The sequence below is a fragment of the Corvus hawaiiensis genome, chromosome 16 (genome assembly GCF_020740725.1).
Source record: "Corvus hawaiiensis isolate bCorHaw1 chromosome 16, bCorHaw1.pri.cur, whole genome shotgun sequence".
NCBI lineage: Eukaryota > Metazoa > Chordata > Aves > Passeriformes > Corvidae > Corvus > Corvus hawaiiensis.
The window spans coordinates 15,553,896-15,577,599 of record NC_063228.1 but is presented as its reverse complement, the minus strand read 5'-3'; the positions used below and the strand labels follow the sequence as shown (position 1 = coordinate 15,577,599).

General features: G+C 50.4%; 2 protein-coding genes across 2 annotated transcripts; one reads left to right on the top strand and one right to left on the bottom strand.

Annotated features, from left to right (window-relative positions):
• Positions 1 to 2,347: 2,347 nt before the first annotated feature.
• CCNF (cyclin F) lies at positions 2,348 to 14,531 on the top strand. Its single transcript, XM_048320968.1, has 17 exons — positions 2,348 to 2,445; positions 3,859 to 4,013; positions 4,428 to 4,534; positions 5,257 to 5,324; positions 5,808 to 6,001; positions 6,327 to 6,380; positions 6,908 to 7,012; positions 7,550 to 7,627; positions 8,004 to 8,155; positions 8,860 to 9,024; positions 9,886 to 10,009; positions 10,360 to 10,540; positions 11,495 to 11,582; positions 11,977 to 12,076; positions 12,351 to 12,481; positions 12,666 to 12,835; positions 13,341 to 14,531. Exons 1-17 carry the CDS (start codon positions 2,433 to 2,435, stop codon positions 13,736 to 13,738), a joined length of 2,283 nt encoding a protein of 760 aa, XP_048176925.1. The 5' UTR covers positions 2,348 to 2,432; the 3' UTR covers positions 13,739 to 14,531.
• Positions 14,532 to 14,765: 234 nt separating this feature from the next.
• Positions 14,766 to 23,598, bottom strand: VRK3 (VRK serine/threonine kinase 3). Its single transcript, XM_048320969.1, has 12 exons — positions 23,494 to 23,598; positions 23,094 to 23,419; positions 21,570 to 21,622; positions 19,819 to 19,885; positions 18,993 to 19,077; positions 18,442 to 18,544; positions 17,991 to 18,083; positions 17,671 to 17,803; positions 16,793 to 16,913; positions 16,444 to 16,502; positions 15,671 to 15,819; positions 14,766 to 15,083 (listed from the first exon to the last, which is right to left on the bottom strand). The coding sequence occupies exons 1-11, from the start codon at positions 23,586 to 23,588 to the stop codon at positions 15,671 to 15,673; spliced, it is 1,284 nt and encodes a 427-aa protein (XP_048176926.1). The 5' UTR covers positions 23,589 to 23,598; the 3' UTR covers positions 14,766 to 15,083.
• Positions 23,599 to 23,704: the final 106 nt, after the last annotated feature.

The following is a 23,704-nucleotide window of genomic DNA, read 5'->3' as shown; positions in this document are numbered from 1 at the left end:
CTAGTGAGATTTCAAAGCTATTCCAACTCCCTGCAAGAATGCGGGTGGAGAGAAGCATCCAGAGTTCATGTTCTAACAATGAAAAGCGCTTGTAAAATCCTCAAACAAATCTCATACATGCTACCAGGAACAAACCTCAGCTCTGCTGGGATTGATGATGTTTATTCAAGGTACAACACTGGGAAAGTTTCCAGCCACCGCTAATTGGGGTGCAGTCATTTCATGTCCTACAAAACAAGGGCTCCTGTTCTCACTGCTTTTAAGTCTTGGGAGTCTTAAGACTCACAAAAGTGTTCAGCCGACCGAACTCAATATCTGATTTTCCCTACATTGCTTGTTTGCCTGCCAGCCTTTTCAATACACCTCCTTATCCCACTCTGCCCTTTGCCATGTGAGGATCAGGGCTTTCCTCTGAATCCTACACTCAGGTTTGAACTTTGACTCCCAGTTGTCTGCCTAATTCCCCCTCGCCCCCACACAAGGCCAGGAAGGGGCAGGAACAGGGGTGTGCTGGGGAGGGATGAGACAAGGTTGCAGCTCAGGACATCAGAAACAGACTCTGTCCAGGCAGCCCCTGGCTCCTTCCCCCAGCAGGAATCACAGAATGGTTCAGGCTGGAAAAGACCACAGCGGTCTTCTGATCAAATGGTGCCACCTCCCTGCTGAAGCAGGGCCATCCCAGAGCACATGACACAGGATTGTGTCCAGGTGGGTTCTGAGTATCTCCAGTGAGCGAGAGTCCACCGCTGTCTGGGCAGCCTGTTCAGTGCTCAGTCATGTGCACAGGAAAGTTCTTCATGTTCAGATGGAATATCCTGTGTTCCATTTTTTGCCCGTTGCCTCTTGTGCTGGGCCCCACGGAGCAGATCCTGGTCCATGTTCTGACCTCTCCCTGCAGACACTGACAAATATGGATGAGGGCCACTCTCAGCTGTGTGTCCTCTTGAGGCTGAACAGCCCCAGCTCCCTCAGCCTTTCCTCATCAGGGAGATGCTCCAGTCCCTTCATCACCTTCCCTCTGTGGACCTGCTCCAGCAGATCCAGAGGAAGCAAGGGAGATGCTGCAGGAGCTGGAACTCTCCTGCTCTGGAGCCAGGCTGGGAGAGCTGCGGGTGTTCAGCCTGGAGAAGGCTCCAGGGAGACCTTAGAGCCCCTTCCAGTGCTTAAAGGGTCTTCAAGAGAACTGGACAGGGACTTGAGACAAGGGCCTGGAGGGACAGGACAAGAGGGAATGGCTTCCCACTGCCAGGGTTAGCTTATTAGGAAGAAATTATTGGCTGTGAGGGAGGTGAGCCTTGGCACAGGGTGCCCAGAGAAGCTGTGGCCACCCCATCTCTCTGGAAGTGTTCAAGGCCAGGATGGACAGGGGTTGGAGCAACCTGGAATAGTGGAAGGTGTTCCTGCCCATGGCAGGGAGTGGAACTGGACGGTCCTTCAGGTCCCTTCCATTCTACAATTCTATACCCGCTCCAGAAGCTCCATGTCCCTACTGTCCTGAGGAGCCCAGAACACAGCATTCCAGATGAGCCACACCAGGGCTGAACACATCCCCTCCCTGACCTGCTGGCAATGCCCTTCACACCCCAGGACCCCCCACCTTGGCCCCAGGACACATGGCTGGTCAGGGGCAGTTGCAACCCCTGGAGCCTTCTCTGCAAAGCTGCTGGCCAGCAGGTCACCCCCAGCCCGGGCTGGGACATGCAATGACATCCCTGCTGCTTTAGCTCCAGCACAGACACCCTCAGGCACTGGATGTTCAAGCTGGAGATCATCAGGCAGCAATAAGCCCCCAGTGCTCCCTCGGCCAGGTAGCCTCGGCCAAGCATAGGTGACTGTGAGCGACACCGCACCGGCAGGGACAGCTACTGCCGGCTTGGGCCAAGAGAGGAGAAAGGAATCCTGGCCCCTGGGGGATCCAGGGCCGCCGCTGTGCCCCGACCCCGCCGCCGGCCCGGGATAACGAGACCACAGGAACATGGCGACGGCGCCGTGAGGGGAAGCGCCGCGCCCCCACTTCTCCGCACCGCCCCGCACGGCAGGGGGCGCCGTGCTGCCCGCGCATGCGCCGCTGTGCCAGAGGATCGAACCGCCAACTGCCCCAATTCGAATTCGCATCCTCACCGACCAATCACAGCGCGCAGGGCGGGCCAGGCCCCGCCCCCACCGGCCTCCCGGCCAATGACAGAGCCTGCTGTGTTTAAAACAAGTGCGCGCGGGAGGTGGGCGGGGCGGTGGCGCGGCGGGCGGGCCTGGCGGGCGGGGCTCCCGCCGCTCCCGGCGCTCACTGGGCGCGCCCGCGCTGCGAGCGGGGCGTGTCAGCCCCGCAGTCCCCGCCCGCCCCCGGCGCTCCGGTCCCTCCTCCGCCTGTGCCGCTCTCTTGGAGCCGGGCAGGGCGCTGTGTCCGCCCGCTTAGTCCCCGCGGACGCGCCGCGATGAAGGCGGGCGGTGAGTGCGGATGTGTTCACGGGCTCCGTGGGTGCTGCTGTTTTCCGGGTCCTTCCGCGCTGAGGGGCGGCTCCAGAGCGGGCTCAGCCTGCTGGGCGCCTCCTGAGGAGGTCTGGGGGCGGGGGTTAACGGGATACACCGAGCCCGTGCTGAGGGACCACCGGGACCGGCAGCGGGTGGGGGCCGGGCCGACGGCTGCGCGCCCAAATTCAAACGCGGCGGGGGCGGCCCGGCCCGGCGGGGGCTCGGGGCCGGCTCTGCCCGCGCTCTGCTGCCCGCCGGGGCCGTACCTCAGCCCCTCTGTGACCTCTGGGTCGGTGGCTGTGGCTGGCGACTGAGCGCTCCTGGCCTCAAAGCCAAGGGGTCAAGATGTATATTGCGCGTGGAATAACATCTCGGGCGTCTGTGAGTTTGCAGGGTGAACAGTAATGTGCAGGAAACCCCGTTCAAAAGTAAGTGGTTTTTACTGTAACGGTGGCTGAACGATGGTACTTGATTGCCCAGAGCGATTGTGGCATCCACATCCTTGCAGTTGTTCAAAGGCATCTGGATGTGGTCCTGCCCCCCTTGGCGCGGCCGTTGGACTGGGTGACCCCCAGAGTTCTCTTCCAGCTTAAACCACTCTGGTTTCGTGAAGCAACACATTGGAAATTAACCTGTGCCACTTCCTGTCTGTAGAAATGGAGTTTTCACTGAATTGCTCATGTACCCCCTGCTCTCTGTTTGGATGCTCATATAGGCTGAACTGGCATCCCAGTTTGGGTGTCCGTTTCATTTTCATGGCAATAATACTGCTGAAGATAATACATTTTGTATATATATGTGTGCGTGTGGATATATATAAAAAAATATATATTATTGCATTGGAGTAATACTCCAGAAGATATAGGCAATGGGTCTTCCATTGGCACCCCTGGCAGCAACTGCTTGGAAAGATAGGCTTGAGTAGGCTTGGTGGTCTTCCTAATATCTCTGGTTGTGTTCCAGGGACTGGTGTCAGTTGAGAAGGAAAAGTTGGGGCATGGGGGAGGTAAATGAAATGATAACTGTGACAGTTAAACCATTTGTTACTACTGAGCAGGGACAGCTGAACTGTTTGTCCCTACTAAACATGGTCACAGGAGTCAGGGCTCAGAGGGGCTCTTGGTGAAGAACACTTGAGCATGAGCCACCCCTTCTGAGTCTCTTGGCTTCATTAACCAGTTTGAACAAGCCCTTTCTGCTCTGTGGCTTATTCTTGTGGCATTATGTGGCACGAGCTATATTTCCCTCGTTAATATGTTTGTCGCGTCCTGTGCTGCAGTGAAGAGGTGCTCAAGTGAACACCTGTGTATGTGTGTAATACTCTGTAGTACCTTTTTTCCTTGTGCTGTTCCATCACTGACTGAAGTGTCCTGTGTTTTTCTTTTCCAGTGGTTCACTGTAGATGTTCCAGATGCTTTTCTTTCCCTTCAAAGCGAAGGATAATAAAACGGCCTCGAGTCCTGACGTTCTTGAACCTCCCCGAGGATGTCCTGTTTCACATCCTGAAGGGCCTCCCTGCTGCAGACATCCTCTCAGTCAGAGCTGTAAGTGCTGTAGCTTTCCCTCTGCCAGGCACCACTGCTCAGCTCTGCCTTCAGGAGCCTGGATGCACACGGCTTCTCATCTCACAGTAAGCCTGAAGAAACCCAAAGAGTTTCTGCAGGGTTTAGATTTTTGCTATCCCAGGAACAGTTTCATTTCTCACTGCTCAAGTTAAGAGTAGCAGCAGTATTTGACTGCTTTTTGTACCTTTTCTGTGGCAATTGTCCTGCCAGATTACTGTGGCTGAACAAATTGGTTTGGTTTGGCATCTCTTGCCTTACTGCTTATCAGGCAGGCAACAAGTTAAACATAACTTGTGATTAATTAGTTACTTCTCTAAAATAAGATTGCAGAGACCTGTTCTTCTGTTGGTCCTTTTATTTTGGTAATCATTATTTTGTGTTCCCTCCATGCAGGTGCACTCACATCTTAAATACCTTGTGGATAATCATTCCAGTGTTTGGGCACATGCAAGTTTCCAAGACTTGTGGCCATCTCCAAACAATCTGAGGATGTTTGAAAGGTAAGTTTTGAACATCAAATTTGTCTGGTCTTTTAGAAGAGGTTGTTTGAAGGAAGATTAACTGTTCTAATCAGTCCTCAGTGTAGTTGGGGCATCTGACTTGTACGAAGAGGGGAAATATTTGCTTTAGGAATGAAAAAATGGCTGATTTCAGGTCTAAGCTGCAGGTGGTCACTGCTGTCTCTTTAACCAGAGCAGGACCTATTGCATATACCAAAGTTATTTCTCTTCACAGGCATTAATATTCCAGACTGGAACATAGCACATTCCCTAAAACCTCTTTCTGGTGCTTCCATGTGAATGAACAAGTGAGGTCAGGGGCTCCAGAGAATAATGCTGTTTCTAAATCTGAGATGGCTTGGTCACTTCTTGTGCAAACCAGTATATTGAAAAACAGGTGAATTTCAGTAACAAAGTTTGAGAGGGTAATAATAAATCTGCTTTAAAAAGATGGGAAACATCTTTTTATCCATCTGATTTGAAGGGGATCCATTGGTGTCAGAGGTTTCTTTAACAGGTTTAAATGTCATGATAATGGTTTTGCTTCTGACTGTCACCTCTTTTCTTTCTGAGGCAGACCACTATGTGCACATCAGTTTGGGAGGGAGGAACACAAGGGCTTCATGTTTTGATGCATGTCCTTCAGGGCACAAGGACCAAACTGTGGATTCTGGTGCTAGGAAGGATTTCAACCTCAAGTGTCTTCTCTGTTTGCCCTTCAGGGCTGCTGAAAGTGGTAACTTTGAAGCTGCTGTGAAGCTGAGTTTGGCATACCTGTACAACGAAGGCCGTAAGTGTGGGAGTTTGTCCTGGGGCTTTGGGACCATGACATAGCACAAGGAAGTTTTACATTGCTCTGCTTAGGCACTTGCCAGGAAGCTGCCAGGTGTTCAGTGATGGGACAGGATAGAACCTGGGAATTCAGGGTTAGGAGTTATCCTCTGCAAACTTGTGATCAAACTCGGCTACTTTGGTATTGTGATAAATGTATCAAAAGGGCCTGAAAAGTGACAGGAGGAGCCTCCTCGCACAGGGTCCTGGCAAGGCAGTTGGTATTTGCAGACTGAACTCCCCAACTTAGGTTATGTGTTCCTACAGCCTGACTGTAGTAAGATTTTCCTTCTTTAGCAATCTCCGTGATTTTTAAGGCTCTAAAGGAAAGAGACAGTTCAACCTTTTCCTGATTGTTTCCTCGTGTGTCTTGGTTTGACTGAATGCCAAGCAAGCATTGTGAACAAACTCTACTTGATTCCTGGCTTTCTCTCCGGTTCAGTGTCCATCACGGGCCATGGGCGTGCAGAAGTGAACGGAATAAAGGCGTCTCACTACTTCAGCTTGGCAGAGCACCTGAATGTGTGTGCAGTCCCCTTTATCTGGCTGTTCATCCGTCCTCCCTGGTCCTTCTCTGGAAGCTGCTGTAAAGCTGTGGTCTACGAGAGTCTGAAGGCAGAGTGTCAGCTCGACAAGGTCAGGTTTCTTTCTGCCCTTGGCTTTACCTTACGTCAGTAACTGTGTCTCATTATTTTGGAAAAAATACTTTTGTTTCCCCAAGGAGCCTCTGACTGTGGCTCAGACATTTTATTGAACTCATTGCCAAACTGCACATGAGAGATCATGAGTGCTGGAGGCCTGTAGCGTCTCTTCTGAGAGGTTCAGTGCTATCTCAGGGATAACAAAACATAGAGAAAAGCAAGGGGGAGGAGTGATTGAAAGATAAACCAAAACTGTAGTCTGGAATTACTAGCAAGAATTGCTGTGGTTTAACAATGCTTTGTCTTGATGCTTTCTTCAGGCTCAGAAAGGATCTATTCTCCACAGCTTGGCTAAGGTCTTGAATTTCTTTGAGGTGAGCATTATTTCTGATGTGATGGGTTTGGGTTTTTTTTGTGGTGATGCTAATGCTGTTTACCTTGATTAAAAAAAAAATAAATCACCCAGATGCTCTTTTACTCCTCAAGTGGCCCAGGAGTTTCTGTTCTCATGAGGTTAATTTACTGGTTGTTTAAAGGAACATTATTAACTTACTTTATTGAATTGTACAAACAGTGAAATTAATTTTGGCTTAATTATGGGCTTGCAGTATGTTCAGGTCTCAAAGGAGGTCTTCCAGTTGTAGTGCCTAGCAAAACAAAAACTAAAATAAAAAGCCTTCAGTGGCAAGCAAGCCAAACAGCATTTGTCTGGCTGAGGAGAAGCTCTCAGAGCATGCATCTGCAAATGGCAGCACTGAGTGGAAGTGGGAGCATTCCTGAGAGGCTGCCAAGGAATGGATTCTGCTGTGTAGCTTTAGCACAGTATTCTGTAGCTTCTGAAATGTTGAGGCATCCACTTGTTTGGACAGAAAGAATACCAATATATGCCTTTTGTTTTTAGGATGAAGGAAAAAAAAAAGAATCCCTTGAAATGCTTGAAGAATCATCAAAACAGGGTTGTTTAATCAGCTCCTACCTCCTTTGGGAAAACAACAGAAAAGCTGCTGTAAGTAGTCATTTTTTGTCTCTAGACAACTTTTACACTAACTTCAGGATCTCTGTTATGTGCAAGAAATGTCCTCAGAAAGCAATTGCTGTTCCTCAGAGCTTACCTTCTTAAACAAGGAGAGTGCTAAGAACTCTCTGAAATGAGCTTTGGTGTCTGCCTGGCTACAAGCAGTTGTAGCCAAGGTGCCACAGAAGTTGCTTTAGTCCAACTCTGCTGAAGGCTTGGGCACTGCTGGCCAGTGATCCCAGGGCTCTGGGAAACAGGAGGGGGAGGCTCCTGCCTTGTCATTAATAAATCTGCCAAAGCTCTCACCTTGGAATCCTGAGTGACTGCTCTCATTTCCTGTGAGACCTTGGGCAAGAACTGAAAAAGGGTTCTTAAAAACAGTGATGTCATGATGAGAAACAGACCTGTTGCTGAAATAATGGATGTACCTCCAGGTAGTGTTTTTTCTCTGGATATTGGTGCTACAATGCCTCTGTTTGCTGTGTAAAGGCTGTGGGTTTTTACATCTGTTTGTGTTGCTCTCTGTAGATGTCGGATCCTGGCAGATACCTCCAAAGTCTCAGGAAGCTACGAGACTACGCAGCCAAGGGCTGCTGGGAAGCACAGGTAAGACTGAGTTTTCCCAGAAAGAGTCTTTATTTGGTCCTTTCTGTGCTGCCATTGTAAGTTTAGATTTCTCTTTTTAGAAGCAGGACCAGCATTGCTGAGTAATGTCTTTATGTGCACGTCTGTATCTACTCTGCAGATTCTCTTCTTTGGGAAATTACTGCACACCTGTGGCAGAATGGAGTAAAGATGCATCTTTTGATGACTGGCCCTAAATAATCTGTGTGCTCAACATTTAAACAAACTAAGAACTACCAGTTCAAGTAGTTTGTCATGTTCACTGTTTTCAGCAGGAAAATTAGAGGACCATCCTCTGCTGCCCTAGTTTTCATTTGGTAAAATAAGCATACTTTCTTTTGTGTTCTCTCTACTACAGATAGCTTTAGCCAAAGCTTGTGGGAATGGAAACCAACTAGGATTAGAAGCAAAATCTTCCAGGGAAATGGTTTCTCAAATCTTTCAAGCTTCCCTTCCTATCAGCAAGCAAAGCATCTTCACTGTGCAGAAAGGAATGAATGAAATAATGAGGTAGGAACTTGGATCCAGGAGTGAGGCCCCACAGCAGAAACCATTCCTTATTTCCCTCCACATCTCTACATTCCCTCTACAGCTTTTCTGGGCAATCTGTGCCAGGGCCTCACAGGGAAGAATTTCTTCGCAATATCCCATCTAGCCCTGCCATCTGTCAGTGTGAAGCCATTCTCCCTTGTCCAAAGTCCTTATTGGCTCCTTCCCTGAATAAACACCCACAGCAGTGTCACCTGTGTTAGCCTGCCCTTATCTGTAAGTCCCTTATCTTCTTTTTAGGTAGATTTTGATCCATTCTGGTTGCTCTCTCACATGTAGGGCAGCTCCACCAACTTCCCCTTGCTGGCATTCCTTTCCTAAAAAAGCACATTACCATCCGTGGCAGCATTCCAGCCACATGGGTGTCCCACCATGGCTCTGTAATGGCAATGGGATCGTGGCCCTGTGACCACACACACATCTCCAGCTCCTCCACTGTGTGTGTTGGTGTGCAGGGAGGGGATGGAGCAGGCAGGTTTTCCAGGAGGGCTGCAAGAAAACCCACCACAGCCACAACCCCACTTGAGGGAGTTGGCTCTTCTCTTGGGAGGCATCTCAGGAAGACTTATCCCTGCTCTGCTTGGCCTGGCTCATTCCTCACTTGGATGTCATGGTGTGGGACACCACTTCCCAAGTCCTTCCTTAAGTCTCTCTTCCTGTTCTAGGTATATCCTGGTGGATTGGCTGGTGGAAGTGGCTACCATGAAGGACTTTTCTAGCCTGTGCCTTCACATGACAGTGGGATGTGTGGATCGTTACTTGAAGCTGAGACCTGTACCTCGTGCTCGGCTCCAGCTTTTGGGAATAGCCTGCATGGTCATTTGCACACGGTGAGGGTTCTGGCTGGTGAGCAGGGGTGGTCATTGTGATCATCCAGATTCTTTCCTGCAGCTCAAACTTCTCCCCCAACCCCATCCCTTGCTTGTAATACTGGAAAGACTCTCTGACTTCCCTCTACTTTGACTGCTGCTTAACTGCGTTTACATACAAACACAGACTCTAGATGAGGCAAAAAAGGTAGTTCCTTGCAGGTTTTTTTCTTATTTAGACACATGATCATAGCTGTGGATTGCTCTAAATGCATTCCTTCAGCAACTGGAGTCTTTGATACCATATTGGCATGAGAAAGCTGGAAAGGAGTAACAGCAGCAGTGATCCATAGTTGAGCCTGTTACACTCAGATGAACTGCAAGGGCTGGTGGAAGATTATCCTTCTGTGTTCATTTCCTTAATATCTTGCATCTCAGCCTAGGAGAGGCTTCATAGATGAAGCATTAGGATCACAGAATCACAGACTGGTTTGAGTTAGATTGTCTCATTACACCCCTCTGCCATGGGCAGGGACACCTTCCACTGTCCCAGGCTGCTCCAAGCCCCAAAGTCCAGCCTGGCCTTGGATACTTCCAGGGATCCAGGGGCAGCCACAGCTTCTCTGGGCACCCTGTGCCAGGGCCTCAGCACTCACAGCCAAGAATTTCTTCTGTATTAGGAAGAACATTCCAGATTAGGAATGTTCCAGTAGGTAGTTCGATCTTACAGAATGAAATTAAGAGCTGCAATGCTTTCTTTCCTGGTCTACCTGGGAAAGTACCTTGTGAAGTTATTTAACTCTGGTCATTGTGGATGGATTATCTGCCATGAGTGCACAAATCCCCTTTCTGCTGGGGCTAACTGGTTATTTAACATTGCAGTTTCATCAGCAAAGAGATGCTGACGATACGGGAAGCTGTGTGGCTGACAGACAACTCCTACAAATATGAAGAGTTGGTCAGAATGATGGGCGAGATCATTTCTGCCTTAGAAGGAAAGATAAGGGTGAGTTTGGAAAGTAGATGTAATATTTCCCCCCACCATTGGGCTGCTAGTCAAGTCAGGCTGTAGCAGTTCTCATCTAAGGAGTTGGGGGTTTCTGTCGGTGTTCTCAATCAGCTGTGGAGCCTGTGCATGTCTCAGAGCATGCAGATACAGAAACCTCTGCCTTCTCTAGAGATTAAAACTTCAATTTTAAGAAGCCATTTATTCTCTCACTGGAGAATGTTTCAACGTCAATGTAGTAGTTAAACAAAAAAGCCCCAAACAAACAAAACCCAGCACCTGGAAACAGCTGTTCTAAATGCTTTGTGCTGGTCTTGTATTTCCAACCTCTGTTCTCCTTTCTGCACTAGATACCCACCATTTTGGACTACAAAGAAGTTCTGTCAAGCATCGTCTCACTGGAGAGAAGAACTCTTCACCTGTACAGCTTCATCTGTGAGCTGTCCCTCCTGAACACGAGCCTCAGTGTGTACTCCCCAGCCCAGCTGGCTGCTGCTGCACTGCTGCTGGCCAAGATGCTGCATGGGCAAGGTAAGCCATCTTACCTCAAGTGGAGCTGTAGCATGGTGTGCCAGTCTGCCTTCTCTTTCTAGGGAGATTTTTTTGGGGTGTTAGCTTGTCTTTAGGCAAGATGTCCCAGTCACTTGGCTGGGGGAGGTGGAGAGAAGAGTGGAGAAGAGGAGGACAGGTATAAGAATTCAGAATGAAGAGCTGAGTTCAGCCTGTTTGGCTGTATTGGGCAACCAAGATGACTAGAGGGCTGGAACAGCTCTGCTGTGAGGAAAGGCTGGGAGAATTGGGATTGTTCAGCCTGGAGAAGAAAAGCTTCAGTGTTACCTAATTGTGGCCTTCCAGTACCTGAAGGGAGCTGACAGGAGACATGGGCAGAGTCTACTTACAAGGGCCTAGAGATACAGGACAAGGGGGAATGGCTTCCCACTGCCAGAGGGCAGGGATGAATGGGATACTGGGAAGGAATTGTTCCCTGGGAGGGTGGGCAGGCCCTGGCACAGGGCAGCTGTGGCTGCCACACACAGCAGCTGGGGCTGCCCCTGGATCCCTGGCAGTGCCCAAGGCCAGGCTGGACATTGGGGCTTGGAGCAGCCTGGGCCAGTGGAAGGTGTCCCTGCCCATGGCAGGGGGTGGAATGAGATGGGCTTTGAAGTCCCTTCCAACTCAAACCATTCCATGATTTTCTGATTCTATTTTACCTCTTAATAGCAGTGATGAACTGGAGCATTAGCATCAGATGATGCAAGCTTTGTGTTTCAATGACACTGAAGATTTCTATCTTTAGGTATAACATCAGTTTGGCAATAAACTTATCCTTGAAGCCAGTTGTGAACATGAACAAACTATGGACAGGCATAAGCTTGCAAAGATCATGATCTTTATCCTGTTAAAAAAAAAAAGCTGTCTGACTACAGAACTACTGCACTTTATGAATATATAATTCAATACATGAATGTGCACTCTCTTCTCCAGCACACCCCTGGACCAGCCAGCTGTCTGAGTGCACTGGTTTCTCTCAAGAAGACCTCTTGCCCTGTGTGCTGAGCCTCCACCAAAAGTGGTAATGGTTTTGGGACTCTTTGGGGGGGCACATGACTACTTGGATTGCAGCTCTTGCAGATGTGCTGCACCTGTACAGTCAGCCCTTCCCAGTGAAGGAGGGGCCTTTGGGTAACTGCCTTGCTCCCCTGCACAAGGCACTAAGATTCACTTCAGGGACAGCTGTTCTATTTCTGCCAGCTGGTCTGGCCCTGGGTCACAAAAAATGGGGACAGAAAAGGAATTAGATGCTCACATGCTCAGAAGCCACCAGGTGTCCTGATGAAGCTGCTGAAACACCAACTGCCTTACACAGCACTGAGGGGCACAGAGGGACAGTACCTAACTTGGCGGGTTTTCTTAATATTGTTTCATAGAATCTGTTCTAAGATGGGGGTTTTAATCTTTCTTTGCAGCTTCCACGACGATGTCCCAAAGGACTATAGGCAGGTGTCCCTAATGGCAGTGAAACAGCGATTTGAAGACGAGCGCTATGAAGAAATAGGCAAAGAACAGGTGGGTGAGCTGTGGCTGCATCTGCTGCTGCCTGACACCCAGAGCAGAGCTGCTGCCCCATGGCAGGCTGGGTGAATAAAGTGGCAGTTTAAAACTTGAGTTGCAGGGACTCTTAATTGGTGTTTGAGTGCTTGTGGGAAGAACTTGCTGGGACAGATTTCTCCTACAAAATAAATAGCCTCCTTCTGGCTATTTAGTTCTTATGACAATCTCATGGTCTAATTCTTGTAGGCACTTTCATTTTTTTTATCTATTTCTTTATTTAATATTTTAGGTTATGAGTTACAGCCAGCTCTGTTCATTGTTGGGTGTGAAACAGGAGGACCCAGCACCCAGTCCCTTGCACAGGAACGTGGTGGAAATTCAGACTTTTCTCAGCTCTCCCTCTGGAAAGAGAGCTAAAAGGTGAGTGTAACTCATGGCTGTCAGTGGCTCTGAAGATCAGCCCGAGGCTTTCCTCCTCTCTGGTACCCTGAGGTTTCATTCCTAAATACAGTAAGTTTTCCTGTCATCATCTTGACATACCTATTTAAAAGAGCTAGAAAAGCCTTGGCTTTTAACATGTGATTTCTGGGGTTTTTTGCTATAGAAGGAGGGAAGACAGCATTCAGGATGACAGAGGCAGCTTTGTGACTACACCCACAGCAGAGCTGTCCTCCCAGGAAGAAAGTCTGCTGGACAACTTCCTCGACTGGAGTTTAGATTCCTGCTCTGGTTATGAAGGTGATCAGGAAAGCGAAGGCGAGCGAGAAGGAGATGGTGAGCAGTTTATTCTTAGAAAAAGCAGCCAAGAAGATTAAACCTGTCTTTTCATTTTTGCTTAAAACTGTTTCTCAGGCACCAGATGCCTGAACTTTCAGCTGAAGACCAGTTGGAAAAACTCTTCCCCTTCCCCCGTGGTTATAATTGTTAAACTCTCTCAGAGGTATCTATCTGTTCTTTCTCTGCACTGCTTCAGAACATGATGACGGGTTTTGTATTTGCTCAGCATTTCAAAGTCAGGCTGTTTGCAGTGCACCAAATGTGATGAACGAGCCACTGTCTTAGAAACACTAATTAGCTGTTGGGTTTTGCTGACCCTGGGCCTGGCTGCTCATTTTCTAACAGCTTAGTACCTGTTCAGATAGTCTGAGGGAAGAAAAGATGCTGTGTGAGCAGACAGAAGGTTGACTCTTGCTTGGCTTTTTTCTGCTTGGCTCTGTGCTGAGTGCCTACTTGGTGCTGGATTGGGACAAACTAAGGTTTCTCTTCTCCCATCCTGCAGTGACCAGCCCCAGTGGGATCCTGGATGTGACAGTGCTGTACCTGGACCCTGCAGAGCACTGTGCCCAAGACTCCAGTGATGAGGACAGCCTGCCTGGGGAGTGGGATGGCTCCAGGGCACCCCACAGGGAGGGGGAGTTGCCAGGGGCATATCTCACCCCAAGGAATCCCAACCCAGAGGGGAGCTCGGGCTACTCTTCTGTCAACACTGCCAGTCCTACATCTTCTGTTGAAGGCAGCCCTGGAGCTCCTCCCAAACCTACCTCAGCACTGCCCCACAGCAATGCCATGAACAGGGAGCCCTGCCAGCCCCATTACCTGCACAGGAGGCAAGTCAAGAGAAAAAACATGGCAGAACACACTGAAGAAAGGCTGAACTTGGGCTTCTTAAGCCTCTGATTTCTTCATGCTTTTAACTTTTCCAGGATTCCTGGAAACTGTATTTCTGTTGCAGTCATACAGGGATGGTAGTGAATAATTGTAAATACCTCCAAAAGAACAACCCCCTTCCCTTCAACCTTGTCTATCTTGTACATCTGGGCTATTTCCTCCCTTCACAGCTGCCTTTTTACGTATCCCCTATTGTCTCATCCTCTGCTAAGGTTCTGCTCTCTCTCTAAAACTTTATAGCCCAGTTGTCATCCCTCTTAGTGACAGAAAAGAACTGTCCTGTCCCTTGCTTCCTCTGAGGCCTGGCACTATGAATGAAATGAATTGACAGTGGTTCTCAAGTTCCTGAATGTAACACTATGCTTGAACTCTTCCACTTGAAAGACCTATTTTGAGGTTGTGCTGCCTTTTTACTCTGTCCAGGTCTCCCTCAGCTCCCTTCTCTTCTTGTCTATGGCATTTGCTGCACTGATACAAGGTTTTTATTGAAAAACCCCAGAGGTAAATGAAGGCTCACTGCAGGTCTGAGCTGCTCTCTCACCTACCTCTCACATGGTTTAAACCTCATTTGCCTCTTCTCTTGTTGCCATGTTTTCCTCACCTGAAAAATCCTTCTGTGCCTTAACACATAGTGAACATTGGAATACCAAGGTACAAGACTTCAAAAAGATGTCACTGAAGTTAACACTGGAACTGGACTCCAGGACTCTTTAGAAGTTACTGTGGCATTGGCAACAGTTCAGATACACACAGTGTAGTGAGTGTTTACTGTCTATTTTTTTTATAAATCATTTTGTTATTAGAGATGGGTCCCGGTCTTCCTTCCCCTCATTCCGTGGCCTGAGGCTTGGAGAACTGCTGGGATGAGGTCAGGGTTTAGCCCTGAGCTGAGTTCTAATGGTTAAATTGCAGTGGCACTGCCTGAAGGCTATTTACACAAATCTCACAAGGAGCACAGGGCTCAAACCACCCTCACAACCCTACAGGAGCCCCAGAAAGGCCTTGAATGTGCCAAATAGCCAACAGCAGCCTTGAGTACTTGTCCACAAAGTTTATTACAAAACCATGTACTGCCACTCTCGTTCAAAAAAGAAAATCCCTGATTCGGTTTCCTGGCTCACGGTGGCTCCACTGCAGTTCTCCAGCTACTGCTTCCCCTGAGCTGCCATGCAGGAGTGTCTTCACATTAACTTGGTACAGCAGCAGCTCAGACTTCAGCACTGGGTCACATTAACATGGGAAGAAAACGCTTATAAAAACCTCTCTCATTCTAAAACTAGTAAAAGTTAAAATATATCTGGGAAAGGCCTCACTGCAGAAAGCTCTGAACTCTTCTTGTGCAAGTTTTCTTGATCTGAAAAAATAAAAGCAGAGAAGGGGAAGATGAATCAGTTTAAACTCCTTCCCACAAAGAGGAAATTAGGTGAAGAGTTGGTTCTGTGTTCCTGCTGCTGGATGCAGAGCCTTGGCTGATGCAGCCCTGCACTAAAACCGTATCTGGTTCTGTATCAAGCCTCACTCTTGGAGGTGCCTCATGGCTAAAACAGCACCTGGGCTTGAGAACCACCACTGCCTCAGGGCTGAGGCACTAAAACCAGAACTACAGGCTGCTTTCTGAGAGAGAAAAGCAAAAAGTACAGCCCAGAGCTTCAGATTTAAAAAAAGAAAAAATTACCAAGATGGCATGAGTTTGCATCACCTCCCCAGCCCTGCAGCCCCCTTCAGCCTTTAGTAACCCTTGTTGTATTCCTTCATGAGCAAGTTATTTCCAGAAAAACTTGAGGAAACATAGCCTGGCTTTGTGTAGCACTGGACTGGCTTCAATAGGGAATGACAGGAGGAGCAGGTTGGTCTCAGCTGGAGCGATGTCACAGCTGCGCCTGCTCTGCCCTCACCTGCCTGTGGCAGCACAGGGCACACGCAGCAGCTCCCAGCACTCACCTAGGGCACTACTCGGACATCCACAGAGTCATAAGCTGAAGCTTTCATCTTTTCCAGTGCCTTCCCAAAGAGCTGCCGCAGGGCCGTGTAGTCAGGCTTCTCCTCGTACTCCAGTGCCATCACCTGCTCCAGGTAGCTCTCCAGGCCATCTGCAAAGAGACTCACACTGGAGCAGCACAGAAACTCCAGCTGCCAAATGGCCATTTCAGGCTGCTTGTCCTACGGCCAGCTCACCCACCCTCCCAGGCAGCTGCACAGAGAGGAAAACCAAACCACAGCTAATATGAAGCTCAAAGACAGAATCACAGAATTACAGAATAAAATAGAATCACCAGCTGGCTTGGGTTGGAAGGGACCTTGAAGCCCATCTCCTTCCACCCCCTGCCATGGGCAGGGACACCTTCCACTAGCCCAGGTTGCTCCAAGCCTGTCCAACCTGGCCTTGGACACTTCAGGCATGGGGCAGCCACAGCTTCTCTGGGCAACAAAATGGGATGGGGAAGTGACCTCTAGCTCCAGATGCTGCATTTCTAAACCCACCAGAACACCTGTCCCTTCAGCAAGGTTCATGAAAGCAGATCATGGGAAGCAGCCCTTGTTCTCCTGTACGAGAGAACAAGGGATTTGTTCCCAGCCTGCGAGATAATTCATGCTTGGTCACCATCACCATTAGAAGCCACTCTGGACCAGCAGCCCAGCAGAGAAAGTTCTGGCTTCAGGCACAGTCAGTCCTCCATCCCTGAGTCCCATTGCCACTGAGAGCAAGCCCATACCTGGAATGGATCTCTGCCTGAAGCACAGTCGGAGAAGGCATCTCACATCCTGTCTGTACCTGGAATAGTCAGCATAGAGTCCTGTCAGGTGAGAAGCAATGGACCAGGTGCCTGAGCACCTGGCATTGACAACAGGGACAAAAAAAATCCCCAGAAGGCTGAATTCAGATGGCCATGTTCTGGATGAAGCAGAACTTGGGGTTCACCAAACACCCTGGGGCCAGGCTCAGCCTTGGCTGCAGGATGTACCACAGCCCAACAGCGTATCATGACCAGGGGATTTCAGTCACAAACCCCCCTTGCTGCTTTCTGCTAAGCATTTCCCAAAAGAGTAGATGACTTCTCCTACCTTTCTTTCTGTTCCACCACAGCTCCTACTTTGTCCAGCTCATCAGACCAAGGCAAAATGCCACAGAGCCATTTCAGAAGACAGTAGCCCAGAGATTCCAAGTCACTCCGTCGAGATGGTCCTGATGGGAAGCACGAGACATTCACACGTCACTCATGAAGGGGCAGAAGTAAAGAAATCCAAGAGCTTCATGAGATGTGCTCTGGGATATCAATACTCCTGGGAGCCTGCTAACTCAAATAGTTTAGGAATCACCTCCCAGCCTCTGAGGGAAGATTTCCTGAACACTGTGAAAGAGCAGTCACATCCCAGCCAGGAGAAGGATGGAATTTGGCACAGGCTGCCCAGGGTAGTGTGAAGTCCCCATCCCTAAAGGGATTTAAAAGTCATGTAGATGTGGCACTTGGAAAGTTGGGTTAGTGGTGACCTTGGCAGTGCTGGGTTTACAGCTGGACTCAATGATCTTAAAAGGTCTTTTCCAACCAAAGTGATTCTATGATTTAAATGCCCTTCCAGCTCTCATTGCTTCAAGGTCAGAGCACAGCCTGCTGCAAATCTGTTTCGGGCAGGGATCCAGTCTGGCTTGAAACAGATCCCTGCTAAGCTAGCACGAAGGGCTGTTTTCTATTCCCCACACGCCTCCAGCAGCCAAGGCTCCAGATGGAGCAGGAACATCCCTGCTGCAGTCACTGAGTGACCTGGCAAGTCCCAACACAGCAGCCATCAGGAGGCAGGAGTGAACAGCCCAAACAGGAACGCAGTTCCTGGTGCATGTGAATGCCTGGAAAGCAGCAGTACCAGCAACACCAGCGAGGAGCCCCAGCTCCAGGGCACCACCACAGGAACAGCTCCAGCACGTGTCACAAACCCCGACCCACCTGCGCCCTTGTGGCTGTCCAGGCTGATGAACTCCACCGTGCCCTCGTGAGGGGTCCTGCTGCCCTCGCGCCGAGCCACGTGCTTCCCCCCGGGGCAGTACCGGAACGCAAAGCCATAGCCAGCAAGGGTCACCTGCAGGCCAGCACAGAGCACCCACCTGAGTGAGGTGCAGCCCCCAGTGCTGCCCCACAGCCCCTACCTGAGCACTGCCTAGCCTGCTCTGCTGGCTGCCCAAGGCAGGGACCTGGGGGCTCCCTTATCCCCTATCAAAATCCCACCTCCAGTGCCCTTCCCTGGCAGCACTGCTCCTGTTCCCTACCTGTGTGAGGTCTGCTGGGTTCAAATAGATGTTCTCAGCAGTGATGTCCCCATGCACATACTCATTCTCATGAATGTACTCCAGGCAGTCTAGCTGGGAATAAACAGGGGAAGCATATCAGATCCATGCAGGCTCCTGCAGCACCCTGGTTATCACTGAGCTGGACCTTCCCCAGCTCCCTGCAGCCATGGGGAAGAGCACTAAAAACACCACATCTCACAGCCTTCAAGTTCAAAGGTCAGGTCTTAGTCATTCTTCTTATCCCAAATTCCTTCAAGGTGACACAGTGCTGAAAGGATGCTACTGAAGTTTACAGGAGGCTTGAAAGATGCTACTTAAGACACCCCACCCAAGCCCCTGGAGGAGCTTTAAAACACCTCTGGGCGATCCAGAAGGAAGTTAGAAGTATTTTCTGAAAAAGTCTCTTGGGAAGGATTGGTTGTCCACATACCACGCGAATTGCAATCTGAAAAGCTGCCTTCTCCCTCAGCAGGTGCAGGCCATCGCTCAGGACCAACTGAAGAGATCGCCCCAAGTCAGAGAACACCAAAAACCTGCAGGAGAAAAGGGCTTTGCACATGGCAGTACCTGCCTGGTTTGGAGACCCTGTGACACTTGTCAAGTGATCCACTGGACCCCACTTTGACTCCAAGCTGACCTGGGCAAACACTTCTTGACTTTTGGTGAGAGAAAAACTTCTTATAAAGGAGACAGATGTGCTCGTCATGTGCTGCAGACACACAGCCTGAGTCTCCCCTTTGTGTTAAGTGTCAAGGACCAGAATAAGGTGTCTCCTGTCCTGAGCAGCAAAAGCAGTAACTTCACCAGCAACACAAGGACTGAAGGAAACAAAGCAATGAGAGGCAAAGCATTTAATAAATGACAGGAGCAGTGCCTAAGGTCAGGAGCCCAGGGGACAATGACAAAAGGACTAGCAGACAGCAAGCAGAGGAGAGGGAAAGCCAGAGATGCTCAGGCAGCCCAAGAGCTCGGTCATCTCACCTGTAGCTGTCTGCATGCAGTCCAAAGCCAACGCAATTGGGGATGCCCAGCAGCGGCACGGAATGCCACCTCTTCCACTTCTCCACTACAAGGGGAGAGAAGAGGACAGTGCAGCAGATGCTGCTGAGGAGCTCCAGGAGGAAGGAGTTAGGGATGCTCCCCCTCTGAAGGTCTGCTCTGCCCTGGACAGCTGACAGTGGGAAGCCTCTCATGCTGACTCTGTTCCCAGAATTCCAGTCTGATGTGGGGGAGTATTGGCATGTCAATGCATATAGCACTGTAGAGCGGGAATAGAACGGGGAAGATTCTGGGAATACCAGAGCAGGCTAAGGCATGGGATTGCTACAGGGCTAGGGAAAACAAGGAGAGGGGGGAGAGAGAGGGGGATGGACAAGCAGATTTTTACAGTTCTTCTAGAAGTGTAGATTTGACATAAATTCCTCCATCCCCCCTGCCCACATTCTCTGGGCAGCTTTGCTCTTGCTCAGGTTTTGGGATCAATGGAGTTGATACCAGAGAGCAGCTGACAGAACCACCCATGGAAGAGGGACAGGAGAGTGAGCCAAGGTGAGTCAGGCTGCAGAGCTGGACAGCTCCCAGACACATCAAGACAGAGTGAGGAGAGTGAGAAAGCTGTGCTCATACTGCACTGTCCTACAGCACACCGACTGCTGGGAGAACTGGCACTGACTGAACTCCTCAGCACTCTGGCACTAACTGAGCAGGGGATTAATTTATCCTAGCCTGGCCTTCCAAGAGATTCACGTAACTGTTGAGAGAGGAATGCCAGTTATCCTTAGTCCTTGCCCTCCCAAGAAGCACCAACCTGTGCCTGCCTTGGCAGCTCGCTGGAAGAAATTCTGTTCATTGTAGATCCTCCCATCTTTGGTATCCTAAAGGGAACAGGAAGGAGGAGCATTACTTCAGCCACACACATCCTGCTGGAAAGGGAAACTTGGGTAAGATTTCTACAAAACATTCACTACTCATTTTAAGGAAAGCAAAGATCAACTAACAGAGCTGAGAACAGAGCTCAGGTGTCTTGGTTCCCTATTTAATGCTGCCCCTAACAACCACATAAACTCTGAGCATCAGCACAGAGCAGGGGAGGGGCCATCTCAGGCTGGGCCTTTCCAGCAGCCCATTTACAGCTGTCTGAGGGTTAACAACAGCCAGGCAGTGCAGCCCAGGCACAGCATGGAGAGAGCTCTGGTCCCAGAGCTCTTACGTTAAAGGGAGCCAGACATGATCTTCTCAGCCACAGCAGGGATGAGGGTATTTCTACAAACTATTGAGGCAAGTCTCAACAGAGAGCTGTAATATCTATTCTAGCTGTGAGAAAGTGAGAGAAAAAAGTCTGCCTTTGTAACATTTGAGATCTTGCTGTCATCGAGTGACCTCGACTACACACAGTTTACACTCAGTATGGCTGTGCCTACACACTCATTCCACACTAACTCAGAACAGCAGCTATCATGCATGGGAGAAAGCAGCAGTGTTCTGTTCTACCTGGTTTGATACAAAACTGGTATCAAAGGTAGCTGGAGGAACAGCAGGCTCCCGACAACACAGACCACATCCCAGAGGGTATTTCACTCTGCATCCTGCCTGTGAGCCCATGTGGGCCATCAAACCCCAGAGCCAAAATGCTCTCATGTGCCATATCACACTCCACAGTGCTCAGCAGACCACCGAGCAGCCAAAAGGTGCAAAACAGAGAAGCTGGGAGTGTTGCCTACAGAAGTGATTACACTTTCCCACCTACTGGTTTTAGTTTTGTGGCACTTAGCAGATTTTTCTCATCAACACTGTATTCCTTCTCCATCCTCTTACATGTCTCCTCTGACAAAAGGCAGAGGGATTATCTGAGTGCCTGAGTGCCTGCAAGAGCCCCACGGAGCCATAAGTCAGCACTGGCCCTCCTACAGACCAGCAACCCCCAAGAGCCACAGCAGACAAGAAAACAGTCTTTCAGCTCTGGTTTGTGAGCTACTGAAAATCAATTGACTGAATTCCCACCACAGAACTGGAAATAACACATTTCTGGAGAACCCAAGGTATTGACAAGTGCCTGGAAAGCTGGCTCAGAACTCCAACTATAATTCCTATTTGATTTCAGAGTGTGCTCTGACTTCACACAGTGTCTCCATGCTGGCTCTCACACAGCCTCAGCATAGCACCAAATTCCAACCTCTCCAGTTTCCCCAGACTTCAGCAGGGTGTGTGCACACCTGCCAGAGAGGAGAAAAGTTGGTCTGATATTCCTGAATCAAGGTATCCACCTCACACCACCAAGTTCACTTCTGCAGGTTCCTGAGCCTGGTCAATCAAAGCAGCAACCTTCTGTGATTAAGGCTTCGGGGTTTTTTTGGTCCTTGTATCCATTTTCTTCATACCTTTAACAGAAAAGCCAACTGGTACTGAAATCCCAGCACAATACCATCAGGGGGTTGTATCCAGCTCCCTAGCAGGGGCCTCTCTGACCATTCTCTCCAGATTCTTCAGATACTCTCAGCCAAACAGGTCCACACACAGTACTCTATGCACTATTCCTTACCCAAACAGATCAAAACTCACAAGTTTGAGGGAGTAGCTTTGCTTTTGAGGACAGGTTCCAGATGCTGACTGCGCTGTGAAAGGATGGAACAGATGTGGTTACAGGAGCATCAAAAAGAGGTTTTGAATCATTGAGTGCAGCCTGTGCAGCTGGATTTACTCATCCTCTGCTTCTTTCCCTTGAGCTTTGCAAAGCAACCTCTGTGACAGCGCCTTCCCAGATCACTACAAAATAGTTCTTACCTTGTTCCAGGGGCTCAGCACCCTGACATGCTGTGAGTGCAGTTCTGCTTAAGTCACAGAAGCATCGGGGCATGGCTACAGTATGGGGGTGCTTTGAGGGGTATATAAAGAATAGATCATTAGTAGAACCTCAAACGCATCCCCAAATTTATTTGCTGAGCATTCCCTCCAGCTCACTCCATGGTTTTGACAAATCTGTGAGGGATGCCAAGTCCCTCTGCTCTGTATGGATGTTAGAGTTGTATGTGGCCTCCCTTCTCCAAAAGGATTTGCACCCATGACTTGGCCTCAGGGCAGTTCCTCTTCTCTTGCTCTAAGACCAAGTGCTATCCACAGGTTACCTGCAGCTCATCACCTAAAACCTATTTCTATAAAAGCACCCTTCACTATTGATTTTCCTTTTTATCACGTCTTTTAAAACACATAGGTGGATGCTCAGGCTTTATTATGCAACAGCTTGAATAATGAAAAAGAAAGTAAAGCCAAATATCAGGCAAAACTTGGTAATGGAGAAAATTCCTCTTGGGCAGTTTCCAAATTAACAAGAGAGAAGAAGATCAGAAACTCCCCTTTGGAAGTTTACAAACAGACTGAAAAGATCAGCACTCACTAAATGGCTGAGAAGCAGCCTATGTGGTGTAGTTGCTTTCTTTGGCCCCAAAACAGGCTGAGAATTGACATTTAGTGGGTAGTGACACCCCTTACAGCACAGGAACTCCTGTACATTACCAGCAAATAGTTTTTTGATCTTAAAGAACAGAAAGAGGAAGTGTGGCCCCAACGATGCACACTTCATGGTAACAGAGCAGCCTGGCCTCGGCTTGATACTATGCTGGTGGCAGAGTGGCTGACAGGCAGATGCCCAGTGAGGGCAGCTCCCAGCTGGAGCTGTGTCAGGGAAGGTTTAGGTTGGATATCAGGGAAAGGTTCTTCCCCAGAGGCTGCTGGGCACTGCCCAGGCTCCCCAGGGAATGGGCACGGCCCCGAGGCTGCCAGAGCTCCAGGAGCGTTTGGACAGCGCTGCCAGGGATGCCCAGGGTGGGGTTGTTGGGGTGTCTGTGCAGGGCCGGGAGCTGGACTCCAGAGTACTTGTGGGTCCCTTCCAGCTCAGGATATTGTATGAATTGTATGAATGCCGGATCCTGCGAGCCTGTGGGTCACTGCCAGGCCGGCGGACACCGCAGCGTCACCCACTCCGCGGGCTCTGGGGGTTTCGGGATGCTCCCACAGCCGTCGCCGAACCCAGAGCCGGACATGCCCCCCTCGCCTCCTGGCCCCCGCCCGCCTCGGACCCCACAGCACCTTCGTACACCAGCCCGCGGCCGTCCTGCTCCAGCAGCCGCACCAGCCTCCACCGCCGCCCGCCCTGGTCCGTCAGCACCGTGTCCACCGGGAGCGGCCGGGCCGGGCCGGGCCGGGGCTTGCGGGGCGAGCGGGGCCCCAGCCGGACCGCGGCCGCCCGCGGGGAGGGGGAGGCGACGGGGCTGGGGGTCGGCGGCGGGCTCGGGGCCGGCGCTGCGGGCTCGGTGTGCTCCTCGGGCGGCGCGGGCAGCCTCCCGCCGCAGGCCGGGCAAAAACGGAACGCGGGCTCCACGGCGAGCCCGCACTGCGGGCAGAACCGGCTGGGCCTGCGGGACACGGATAGCGTCAGCGCCCGCCCGCCGCCCCGCTTCCACCGCCCCGCTCCCGCCGCCCCCGGCACCTCGGGGAGCCGCCGGACACCTCCGCCCACGGCCGCTCCAAGCTCGGTGTCCCTGCCCCCGTCCCGCGCCGCCCGCGCGCCCTCCGGCCCGACATGGCACCCCGGGCCCGCCCGCACCACCGCGCATGCGCCCGCCCGCGCCGCGCCTCGGCCTGGCAGGGCAGCGGGGCTGCGGTGGAGCGCCGCGGGTCTGAGGGGATAGGGGATGTCT